Source organism: Bombyx mori, chromosome 3 (assembly GCF_030269925.1).
Source record: "Bombyx mori chromosome 3, ASM3026992v2".
Taxonomy (NCBI): Eukaryota; Metazoa; Arthropoda; class Insecta; order Lepidoptera; family Bombycidae; genus Bombyx; species Bombyx mori.
In genome coordinates, this window is record NC_085109.1 from 8,072,737 (window position 1) to 8,086,136 (window position 13,400).

General features: G+C 39.3%; 1 protein-coding gene across 1 annotated transcript; it reads left to right on the forward strand.

Annotated features, from left to right (window-relative positions):
• Positions 1-4,728, forward strand: LOC101736819 (uncharacterized). Its single transcript, XM_021351725.3, has 7 exons — positions 1-101; positions 840-910; positions 1,485-1,668; positions 1,746-1,951; positions 2,694-2,819; positions 3,381-3,407; positions 4,467-4,728. The coding sequence occupies exons 1-7, from the start codon at positions 65-67 to the stop codon at positions 4,716-4,718; spliced, it is 903 nt and encodes a 300-aa protein (XP_021207400.1). The 5' UTR covers positions 1-64; the 3' UTR covers positions 4,719-4,728.
• The last annotated feature ends 8,672 nt before the right edge of the window (positions 4,729-13,400 follow it).

Here is a 13,400-nt window from a genome sequence, read left to right on the forward strand (position 1 = left end):
AAGTAGGCTGGTAAATTATGTCGAGAAAAGAATAATCTAGAATTTTATAATTGCAGATAAAATCATGGGTGCGGGACAAATTGGTGGCATTGCAACACTGTGTAAGTTTATATTTTAAATTGTAATTTGTATTTTAACTAATTTAAAACCTACGAATTGATGGCACAATACCTTAAACATATACACAGGTTAATTTCTCATAAAATACATAATAAGTCTGAAGTTACTTAGAAAAATGTTAGTATGTGTATAATATAATAAAAGGGCGCGCGATTTCGCTCGCAAAAAAATTCAATTTTATATTAGAACATGAAGGCCACAAAACGATCCAGAAAGCTAACAACGCAAGATAATTTTAGGTGAACACACATTTACACATTCGTTAACTTTTGTATACATAATATATAGATTTCAAATCAATTCGATCTATGGTTCAAAAGATAAAAATCACTGCCACCAGCTACCACCTATTCGCCACTATACTATTTCCATTTCTTTATTTTCTCAGTGACAGCTCCTGTGGAAACTTTTATAATGTAATTATTATCGTTTGAGTGGTCATGTCGCCTTCTCTATACATACATATGTGCGAAGTCTCATAACAATTTAACTAAGGGTTCTGGAGTTTTATGTGAACATACATATACATATACGTTTTCTTTTCTATAAATATGTATTTACCGACACCAGCCAGACACCAGATTTCACGTGCATTTCATTCCAGTAGGATGGGTTTTTGTATCCATATATTATATAATTAACTTACATAAATGTACCACATACATGAATTACATACAATTGAATGATAAACTATAACAAACTCTAATTACTTTTTACAGTAGATATAGACTTCAACAATGCAGCTGGTTTCCTAGGAACACCTGCGGACCCATCGGAAGGACAGTTTGTCGTAATTATTTTATTTTGTTTGAATTATTTTGGAGCCCTGATACGCTACAATGGTACCGCAGCGCCATAGTTGAGGTATGACGCTGAAGCCTCAATTGTTGGCAGCGCCATATCTTGGCAATATCCATGAGAGTTGTTAATTGTATTATAATTAAAACAATGGCTTTCCTTCCTGTTCGGACCTAGTTCAAACTGAAAAGCTTGACTTCTTTGCGTAATGCAACGGTGCTTTTCATATTGAGCAATTTATAATGACAATTTTAAGTCTCAAATTAGTAAAAAGAATCCTTTAGTAGTGTTTTGGGAGGGCGTCGTAAGCCCGTATGGGTCCATGCTATCTATTTCTGATGCGAAACTGTAAAGCATTGTATACAATTAGAAATACGGGAAATTGTTTGTTACTGCGCTTCGCTAACCATTTAACGCAAGATTGGGCCGTGCCATCGTTCACTCATATCTACCTAAAAAATACTACAATGCCGCGTAACAGTTATTGGAAAATAAAAATGTATAATCCTGATGCTCAGATGTCAAGAATTGGGTCCATTAGAATTTAAGCGTTTGAAATTCCTCAGGTCCATTATCTGTCCCATGCAATGATGTTCTGCATAGGGTCTCTTATTGAAACAAACGTCGTTCTCACTCCAGCGAGCTGTGTCTTTGGTGAAAGATACAAATTCGACGTTCATGCTGGTACTCATAATTTTATTGAAAACACTGGAATAAGCAGAGAAGCAGAGCACGTGTGCTTACATAAAGGTATTTTCTTTTGATATTACGACCAGTTAATATGAGTGTTAGTTAAATTTACTAATTTTATTGAAGTTTTGTTTTAGGATACAATCACACTTCTCGCTGGGTGCAATGTTCCACAGATAATTTGGCAATTTTGGTATTGAATGAACACTTTTCCTTTCAAAAACGTGAGACTGGTTCCGATTATGTCGTCAACAGGGTTCGATATGGAACATCAGCACCGAGAGATCAGAGTCGAATAGGAGATACTACCTGTCGCTATTACGGATGGGGTAGTAGAAGAAATGTACGTATTCCTAATTTAGAAACTGCAATAGAAAGCTACAATGGATAAACCAGAAGAGAAAATTCAATAGAATATTCTTTTAATCATGAACCATGTTTTGAGACTGGATATAATCGTACCATTGTCCTACGTAATTAATTCAAAGTACGCTTCGGAAGTTGTTCCAAACTTGTTTGTAATAATTGTAATACACATAATTTGTTGAAATTGTCGTTAGCACTATTCAAATTTTTCCCGGCTCTTTTCTGACAGGTCGTGATCGTATATTTTTTCTTTTGCTAAAATATTGGTTAGGTATTCTAAATGAATTGAAGCTCTCGGAAAATATAGCGAGAGAGAAGTCTAAAGAGTCTAAAGAGTCTTTAGACTTCTCCCTCTAGAGGTTGTACCGTATAAACAATGGAGTATGCCCTAAGAATTTGTTTGAGATGATCACATAATGTTTTTACTGATGCAATGGGTACCACTCGTTATCATCCTTGCCACCTGGTATCGCTGTGTTCATTAACAGTTCGTTTTAAGGCATCATTTTTGCCACATTCCATCCAGCTTTGGAATGAACTCTTCTCTGCGATATTTCTCGAATGCTGGGATACGTCTGTGGGCACGAGGTTAGAAGAGAGTCCCGAGCGATGCGCAATGCCACATCGGATCCACAGAGAAAAGAAACAATAGATAAATATAAATTTTACTTGTCACTATGTAATTTAATTTGCTAAAACCATAAATTATTTCATAATAGGGTTATATGCTACCATTGCTCCTAAAACTTCGACGTATGGATGTTGAAATATTGCCGCCCGAAAAATGTTATCAAATATGGAACTACAAAGAAAAGTATTTGTGTCTTCGACAGCCGGCGTGTAAGGTACTTAATTTATTTTATTACATTTTTCGAATTTAAAAACTTCAGCTAAAAACGATATCGTTGATATTATTTTGAAAATGAATTCATTATATCGTTTATTATGCGTATTGAATGTTGAAGTGTATTAATTGGTATAACTATACTACTAATACTAGATACTACTTTACAAATAAATTAACGTTTAATCGGGGAGACTTTTAGAAGTCGTCGTGGCCTAAGCGATAAGACGTCCGGTGCATTCGTGTTGAGCTATGCACCGATGTTCGAATCTCAGGCGGGTACCAATTTTTCTAATGAAATACGTACTCAACAAATGTTCACGAGTCCGCGCGGGTACGTACCACCACCCTGCCTATTTCTGCCGTGAAGCAGTAATGCGTTTCGGTTTGAAAGTTGGGGCAGCCGTTGTAACTATACTGAGACCCTTAGAACTTATATCTCAAGGTGGGTGGCGCATTTACGTTGTAGATGTCTATGGGCTCCAGTAACCACTTAACACCAGGTGGGCTGTGAGCTCGTCCACCCATCTAAGCAACAAAAAAAACAACTTATTTTTTGCAGTCAACGAAATATGGTGCCTTGTGTCCTGTGAGTATTACACTTTATTTGTTAGCGTTCTATTTTGTTTGCTTATTTTATTAGCACGTAGTTAGTTACACAATCATTAGTACCTAATATTTGTGATGTAAGGAAATGTATCTATAATACGTTTTAGGTATTGAAAGGAAAATTTTATACGTGTCGATTTTATATATAGTTTTAACACGCTTTTATTAGTTCGGTAAGTTTGTATGTAACGGAATCCTTGAACGTCATTTTCACCGACTTCTATACGTCCGACTGTCTTGTAAAGCTATGAAGAACCCATGACAGTTATCAGTGTAAAAGTAAGAAGCACCATCATGTATAAGGGACAAACTGAAAAAGTATCCAGCCGTAATCAGCTAGTGGTAGGACTTCTTGTGAGTCCGCACGGGTAGGTACCACCGCCCCGCCTATTTCTGCCGTGAAGCAGTAATGCGTTTCGGTTTGAAGGGTGGGGCAGCCGTTGTGACTATACTGAGACCTTAGAACTATATCTCAAGGTGTGTGGCGCATTTATGTTGTAGATGTCTATGGGCTCCAGTAACCACTTAACATCAGGTGGGCTGTGAGCTCGTCCACACATCTAAGCCAAAAATAAAAAAAGTTATTGTTGGAAGACTCACCGAAATAGCACTAGTGTAGGAAGTGAAAATGATACGAATATATAGCAGTTTCAAATTTTAATAGAGTAAAGGGTGCTGGATTGAAGAATGATGAATGAAGTATGTTAGTTTATATACTTTTTAGACGCTTTTTAATACACTGAGACGAGATGGTGCTCCTTCTACCTTCCATAATGACAATACAATAATTTTATAATCTTCGTTCTAATATCTTGACCGGTACCAACAGGTTAAATGAAAAAGATGAAATTATTGGTAGTTCAGTTAACTATTAGAAATATGAGAGTCTTGCTTTTGATTATAATGGAGTGATGGAAATCTAAATTTCTATTACAAACTGTAGTATAAGTGTTAATGTACATACGCTGTGTGAACAGGTACGTACACTCTGGAAAACAATTGCAACATAACAATCATAATAACACGTTTCCTCTTTCAGGATGACTTGGGTTCATTGATTGAGTGCTCGGGCTTCGCGCAAGGAATGATGACGTCACGTCTAATAGACCGCCCCTGTGGAGTTGGTTTTATTGACCTCAGTTTGTATAACAAGTTCCTGACTTGTGCCGTGGATGACTCAAGAGACGTGATCAACCACGACGTTTCTATGGCCTTCGAATACACCACTAATACGAGGGTCACTCCGTCTATTGCAACAGCATCGGTCACAAATAGAACTAATAAATTCTGATCGCTTGTGCCGTTGTTGTTGTTGTTGTAGTCCTAGGTTACATAGGGCTTTCATAAGTTGTATCCACTTGACCCTGTCTCGCGCTTGCTCCTTGATATCACTCCAGGTCATGCCGGCAGACCTCATCTCGCTCTCCACGGTGCGTCGCCAAGTATGTACAGGGCGACCAGGTCTTCTCATGCCAAGCGGTTGCCACTCAAATGCGATTGATGCTGCGTTGATTCTGCTGCGCCGTAGAGCGTGTCTATCCAACGCCATTTCCAATTGGCAATGTCTTGCGTGATGGGAGTTTGGTCACATTTAGTCCAGAGGTCTTTATTTGATAAAGTGGCTCCCAGAATTGTGGAGCATCGACCTCAAGCCATATGTTTATCAAAATAGAAGTTGAAAAACTAATAAATCTGGTAGAAAACTGTCAGGTTTGTACGTGCGTTAAGTACGTAAATATGCAAAACTTAAATACCCCTTTGAAACTCGGTAGCTGTGCGGAATGCAATTTAGAGGAATATTACTATAATACCTCATTATAATTACTACTGTTCGCCGAAAATTCGACCATATGATTATACACAGAAATTATTATGTGCATTCCACTTTGAGACATGACATCTCTTAATTGTATAATGTAACTATTGCCCCACCCTTCAAACCAAAACGCATTACCGCCTCACAGCCGAATGAGGCAGGGTGGTAGTATCTACTTATTCGGACTCACAAGAGGTCCTGCCACCAGTAATTACGCAAATTATAATTTTGTGGGTTTGATTTTTATTACACGATGTTATTCCTTCACCGTGGAAGTTAATCGTGAACATTTGTCAAGTACGTATTTTATTAGAAAAATTGATACCCACCTACGGGAATCGAATACCGTTGCATCGCTAGATACGAATGCACCGGACGTCTTATCCTTTAGGCCACGACGACTTTAACTGATACTATAGCCACGTTTTCGCGGAACATACACATTGTCGGACACTCTGTATACCCAAATTATTTAATGATTACATTATATGTAGGTACATTATACCATAACACACCCAAAAAATATAACCTCAAAAATTTTTGATCAAATAACAATGTTAGGTACCTTTGCTTTGGTATAATTGTCATCACCGCAAGATGAAGTGTTAATTGTTTCTACAATCAAAATTATTAATGTTTATTTATTAATGTAGAGTGACATTCTGTAATAAGAAAATCGTTAAAGTAACGTCAAATTTATTTTCGGTTTTCGTTAAGTGTAGATAAAATTAAAACTAATTTACGGTTTAATCCAATCCGAGATTAAGTCGTAAAGTACCCGAAGTTTTAAAGAAGGTCAATAAAATGCAATTTAAAATAAATCTTTTTCGTATACTACTTGGAGTCACTGCGGTCATCCACAGTGCGTTTCCAGAGGTATTTTTTACCACGTACCATCCGGCTATGGAATGAGTCCCCTCTACGGTATTTCCCGAGCGCTATGACATGTCCTTCTTCAAACGAGGCTTGTATTAAGCGGTAGGCAGCGGCTTGGCTCTGCCCCTGGCATTGCTGAAATGCATGGGCGACGGTAACCACTCACTCACAGACGGCTCACACTCAGGTGGGCCGTCTGCCTACAAAGTTTTGATACTGTAATTATTCTAAATGGCCCGACGATGTCATGGCCGACTTATCTTAAGTGGATACCGAAGCCCATATCACACTCATGCTTTACTCACTTTTACTGATGTCAACACAACTTTAACGAGTGTTTTGCGGCTTCGTTAGCGGTTGATGAACCAGAACCTAGCTCGTACATAACGACATAAGGCACGTCATCTCGGATCCTCCCGATCCACTAACGGTGCTTTTAGGTACTTCAAGCACCGGTCACCGTTCTCGTCGAACCCGACGCTTGCGACGATAGGCTCGACGAGTAAATTAACTCTCAGACACAGCCCACTGAGTTTCTCGCCGGATCTTCTCAGTTGGTCGCGTTTCCGATCCGGTGGTAGATTCTGCGAAGCACGGCTCTTGCTAGGGTTCGTGTTAGCATCGTCGTCAGGTTTGAGCCCCGTGAGCTCACCTACTAGTTACGATTACGCTGGAATAGCCGCTCCAGGCTACCAGCTTAGGTAGGGAAAAAAAAAAACGACATAACGGATAAATAGTAACTACATATTGTTTATTTTAAAGATAAAATATGCCAAATATCACGTCTTTTAGAAATATTATGTGTGTGATATCCTTCATTGTCGATATCTTCTTTTATTTGTGCGTTGAATTCTATTTTATGTATATGAATCCTGTTATATGATTGTAAATATTGATGTGAATGACATTCAACATTCTCATCAAATAATAAGAGCCATAATATTTGCACAACGTTTCCTAGTTAGTAACATTTCGCAAGTACAAACATTGCACCTACATTACTAATTTGCATTACGTCTAAGTTAATAAAATTAATATTTGTTTACCTGATGCCACAAAAAGGCCATGTTCGAGCCACAGACGTAGAAAGCGATAAACCATGTCTTTGTTAAGGCAATCTAAAATTATTTGTGCGTGTTCTGTGTCGCAAATTGCCTTAAGTTTAATTATATTTATATACATATTACACAACAATTACTTTTACAACAACATTTACTTATTTTACAATAAAAGTCAACACCGCAATAAAAAGTTATTCGGTCTAATAAAAAATTTGATTTTTATCTACTATTATACATATTTACGACTTACAGACACCTACCTAAGTGGTAATATGGTTCAAGACCGAGGTTCGTTTCTGTGTCTGTTAAGCAACGCAAGATATATCTTGACACGTTCATTGCGCTGGTGATCGTTCAGTTCGTTTGGCACCCACTTATCAATATTTTTTACCTTCGCAATTTAACGTAAATGGACCATTATTGTTTTGTAGATAACGTTGAAGCTGCCAAAAGCTGACGCCAACTTAGCGGTAAATTGAGTATCGTCAGCTAGCACTACGGCCTTTAATTCGTCGTTGTTGATTTTAGTTTTAGGGTCGACCACGGGATTCAGTTTTTATATCAAAGTTTCCATGACGGAAGCGTTTAAACCAATAGCGAGACGTGCGTTCGTTTATACTCGTAGTGTTGACTCCGAACACGTCACTAATGTTATGAGCCGTTGGTGCGGCATTGCTGCCGCGACGGAGCTCGTATTACAACGATTACTTCTAATTTATTGTGTCCATATTGACGTAAAATGTAGTGAAACCAAATAGTAAACATATGACTGAATTTGAAAACAATATTTCATATTTCAACATTAAAATTAAATTGAATTTAGAATTTATTTACCAGCTATAAATAGGTAAATTGTTTCATAGGTAAAGAAAGACCTTTTGTTAGATAGACGGTCGTGGTCGTGGTCAGAGCCCATTTTATTTAACAAAAAGAATACTGTCCACTTTAAATGGTCGAATTTTTTTTTATAGCTTAGATGTGTGGACGAGCTCACAGCCCACCTAGTGATAAGTGGTTACTGAAGCCCATAGACATCCACAACATAAATGCGCCACCCACCTTGAGATGTAAGTTCTAAGGTCTCAAGTATAGTTACCTACAACGGCTACCCCAGCCTTCAAACCGAAACGCATTACTGCTTCACGGCAGAAATAGGCAGGGTGGTGGTACTTACCCGTGCGGACTCACAAGAGGTCCTACCACCAGTAAAAAATTGTATTTGTTTTATATAACGACTGCCCGCCTTTCACATAGGAGCGCATGAGAGCTCCCCGTGTGGGCTCACAATACACTACCTGGCAAAGCCCATCGCTTCTGGCTGAACCTGTGTTCGCCCATCTGTCCTGTTGAAGCTTGAAAAGCCTCCGGGTCACCAGTAATCCTTCCTTCATAATTTGTTTAATAACACTAACTGAAATGGGTAGACGAGCCTATCACCCGAATGGTGTGAAGCCGTATACCGAAATCCACAGCCATCACAACGTGAATTATACCACCTCCCTTGAAACCTGAAGCCAATTATTGTTTCGTGGCAACAGTTCGGATATGCATCAGCTGTTAATATTTTAGTTCACATCGCATGATACCGCGTATTGATGGATTTTTACACTTTTATGAAAACCAGACTAGATTACTGTGAGAAAAAAAACTCAAGGTCAGATAATAATTACATTATTCAAATTTGTTTTCAACCTATAATGGGGCTAATCGACAACAACAGCTTAACAGCAAATTTTACACTACGCTACAATTCTTCGTAAGTATTACACATACACGTAGTACCTACATTATTTGCACGTGAGGTTTATCTATTTACCGCCGATTTAAGGTGTAAATGATAACAGTATACGTACAGAGAAGGTCAACGTAGTCACATTTTTTTTTGACAAAACCTTCTGATTTACATAAAATAGTATAATGACTTTATCGGTGGTTTTTGAAAGTTAAGATTAGTTAACCTGATGTTTGAAATTTCTTGAATGTACCTAAACATTTTTACTGTCTACAAATATTTTAACATAAATAAAAGTAATTAATCTAAGAAATTTTCAAGTTGGAATGGTGAAATGCTTCAAGACTAACGTGTATGCAAGCATTTTTTAGTGTTCATTTCATACAATTTTCAGATAAAATCAACTAAACTCAATTCAGTGCAAAATATTTAATTATTTAAATCTATAATGGCCTCACTCCAGAAGGCAGAGGAATTCTGTAGGTGTAATTTTAAAATCTGTGTCTTGAAATCGTTATATATTTTCCTTTTTTTTCTCTTAGATGGATTATTTATTTATTTATTTACTAGCTTTTGTCCGCGACTTCGTCCGCGTGGTATATTACTTTGGCATAACGCTAAATTTTACCCGCCTCTTCATTTACGGAGAAAGTGAAAATATTTTTGAATAATATAATGCTATTTAAGGTACCAAAATCAGTTAAAATCACGCTTTCTAACCAACTATTCGTGAACCGAATTCTAACCGACTTCAAAAGAGGTAGCTTTATCAATTCGACCATAATTTTTTATCTATGTATGTTCACCGATTTCTCGAGAACTTTTTCTTTTTTTTGTTCGAAAGAGTAGACTTCCCGAATGGTCCTGTAATCATCAAGATCTTACGATGGGATCCTGGAGAAATCCAGAAAAATCTATAATTGTCAAAGCCTATCTTGAAGTGATTTAGGTGTTTCAATGTTGTAATGAATAACGTATTTACTTGGATAGGGATTAATATCATCTTTATAAAAACACCTTCACAAATAATGATTTATTTTAGAACAAATTTTAGACCTCTTAAAGGAGAACAATTCTCTCATACATTACTTTAGCGAAACTTTAACCGTTTCCGCAGCACACGCAGCGGAAGCTCTCAAAAGGGAAAAATACCCCGATTTTGAAACATTATTTATTGGTGCTCCGCTTGTATTAGTCTTAGCGTGATGTTATATAGCCTATAGTCTTTCTCAATAAATGGACTATCTAACACTGAAAGAAATTTTCAAATCGGACCAGTAGTTCCTGAGATTAGCGCGTTCAAACAAACAAACTCTTCAGCTTTATAATATTAGTAAATATTTAATTATTTACTTATTTAATGTACTTAATATAGGCATGGGTGGTACAAATGTTATTGACATACAGTATAGATACATACTTTTACCTATTATCACTAGTCATTATTGAACTCACATCTCGCTATATCGATAGACTCCAGTGACCACTTAAATCGATGAGTAAAACCACTTTTAAGATTTAATCTAGCCTTTTTTTTTATTGTTATTATATATTATTACATAAAATCGGGACGTGATCTCATTCATCAAAATTATGCGAAAAAGTCGTATTGATATTCGAAATTCAATAATTACTATGTGCTCTCCAAATAGGTAGATTCTCGTTTTTTATCTCGCCTTGTACTTATTTTAGGCAGTCATCGAAATACATATTTCGCTCCGTGTCCTGATTTGACTTATTGACATTTTGTTTTATATTTGTTTTACGTGATGATCACGTAGTCCCGCAGCTCATTGATGAAACTCATCACGTAAGCAAATTTGTTGGTTGGCGACTAATCGTATTCAATAGTAATAGCGGCACATTTTATGTAATTTATGCAAGTAAAATTATGTAATATTTGTATTGTCGACAACAGGGCTAACGATTTGAAATATTAGCAGAATTAAAAAAAAAATACTAATAAGATGAATCTCTTGAAATGATTTGAAAGTCTGATTGGATTGTTATCGGGCGTATTCTTTTGGCGGTGTTTGAACAGTGGGAAGGACCACGATTATACAATACAATTGAGGCTTTGATTTCATGTCTCAAAGTGGGTTGCAACATTCATGTCAATGGGCTCTAGTACCTAGGCGGCACTGAAAATTTCGGGAATTAACGAAGTGACACAACATTACTATTTAAAAATGTATTTATTACTTTTCGAAGTATTCTCCGCGAAATTTGACACATTTTTCCATACGATGGAACCAATCATTGAAGCAACCATTCCATTCGGAAGTTGGGGTCTCCAAAATGGCCGTTTTGTAGGCGTCCACAGCTTCTTCAGGTGATGAAAATCTCTGTCCACGCAATTTATTCTTTATTTTAGGGAAAGTATAGAAATGATTAGGGCTCGGGTTTTTTTTTTTTTTTTTTATGATTGAAAGTTTACTGGTGGCCCGAAGGCCTTTCCAGTTTCACCAGGACAGGTGGGCGAGCAAAGGCTCAGCCAAGAGGGGCGGGATTTGCTAACAACTGCCCGAGCGCCTCCGAAGGAGACCTAACAACTCAAGAGCAATTGTTTCGCGAATGAATCTACTACCGGATCGGAATCGCGACCCGCTGAGAAGAACCGGCGAGAAACTCAGCGGGCTGATGCATGGGTTAGGTTGCACGTCGACCTCTTTTCGAGTTCGACGAGTACGGTTACCGGGGTCCCTAAGCCTGCCCCTAGTATTAGAGCTGAAGGCATCTAATGCAACGGTTATGGGATCTGATGGATCCGTAAGGACGTGTCTAGGGCGTCGACGGTGACTGGCTCCTGCATGATCAGGATTCGGGGAGTAGTCAGCGGCGGCAACGATAAGGCGATTATCATGACGCATATCCTTATCGAAGTATCGTTCCGACGCTGACTTCATGTATTTCCGAATTGATTCGAGGCCCAGGTCGTCGTGTAGGTCAACGTTCCTCACGAACCACGGAGCCCCGACAGCTAACCTACAAAAGCGGGATTGTAGGGATTGGAGGGTGTCTATGTGTGTGCGGGCCGCGTGAGCGAACACCACACTCGTGTAAGTCATGACGGGCCTTATGCAAGTTTTGTAAAGTGTCACCTTGTTCCGAAGGGACATTTTACTCTGCTTACAGATCAGATATGCGGGCGGAATGTCATCGATGCATCCAGGGTAACGCCCAGGTACTTGACCTTCCTAGCCCAGGGTATGGGTTGTCTAAAGAGAGTAATCGGGGGTGTGAGATTCCTCCTCCTAATCCGGGAGGAAATCCGTGTGGAGCTTCCCCTCTGAAATAGCACCGCAGTACTTTTCGATGGGTTGATGTCTATGCGCCATTTTCGGAACCACTGTCCTAGGGCCAGGGCTGCGCTCTGAAGCTTCTTCGCGATTAGGGACTTATTTCTACTAGAATAGTAAACAGTCGTGTCGTCGGCGAATAAAGCTAAATGGGTCGGCGGCGACCGGGGAATATCGTTGACGAATAAGCTAAATAGGAGGGGTGAGAGGACAGAGCCTTGCGGGACTCCAGCTGTGAGAGGTCGTGGGGAGGAGCGGGTTCCCTCGACTCGATATCGAAAAGAGCGGTTCGACAAGAAGTCCCGTATGATGAGCACGAGACTATCCGGCACGCCCATGTTGAATAGTTTGAAAATCAAACCGTTGTGCCAGACTTTGTCGAACGCTTTTGCGACGTCGAAGAAGAGAGCTCCCGTGTATAACGGTTTTGGTCGATTAAGCCCCACAAGAATGTGCTCCGTCTCACCTCACTGTCTACTAATTCTACATGAACAGGGTCCATGGATTGAGTGCTGGGCGTGCACTGGGTTTGCAGTGTATCGGCCAGCAGCTCTGCTTTTTCATCATCATCGAACGCCGCGAGTTGGCCTGAGGGGCCTACGAGGGGGGGCATAGTTACTACCGTATCCGATTTGAGAGTACGAGCTAAGCGGTAGTAAGACCTTTGGGAGGGCGCGAGTCTTTCTAAGAAATCAGACCATCTGGCATCTCGGACTTCGGCGATGCGAGACTTTACGTCGCGTTGTAGGGCACGTATTCGAGTACGATTATCCACGGTAGGATACCTATCGTAGGCGCGGATCGAGGCGTTCTTAGCTCTAAGGAGTTCCCTAATATCGTCGGGCAATTTGAAGCAGTGAAGGAAGTCCTCCGCTACAACTTGCTTCGATGACCTATCTAATGTCGAGGTGATTGTGTGACGTTAAGATGTCTATGGCTTCAGCGGTATCCTGAGGAGACGGGGTAGAGTCCGGGCTAAACGGGAGCGATGGTGGATCAGATTCAGCCAGGCTGATTCCCAGCGTGTGCCAATCCACCACAGTCCTCGTGACGGGAACGGAATCGGGAGCGCGACCGAGCTTCATAACGACGGGACGATGGTCTGAATCTAACTCTAAAATTACTTCGATCGAGTGTAAGCGCAGAGTTACGTTTTTTAATAACGCTATGTCGAGTATATCCGGGCGAT

Coding starts and splice junctions, on each gene's coding strand:
- LOC101736819 (XM_021351725.3), top strand. CDS start 65: ATGGGTGCGGGACAAATTGGTGGCATTGCAACACTGT. Junction 1,669..1,745: donor GCACGTGTGCTTACATAAAG/GTATTTTCTTTT, acceptor GTTTTGTTTTAG/GATACAATCACACTTCTCGC. Junction 1,952..2,693: donor GATGGGGTAGTAGAAGAAAT/GTACGTATTCCT, acceptor ATTTCATAATAG/GGTTATATGCTACCATTGCT.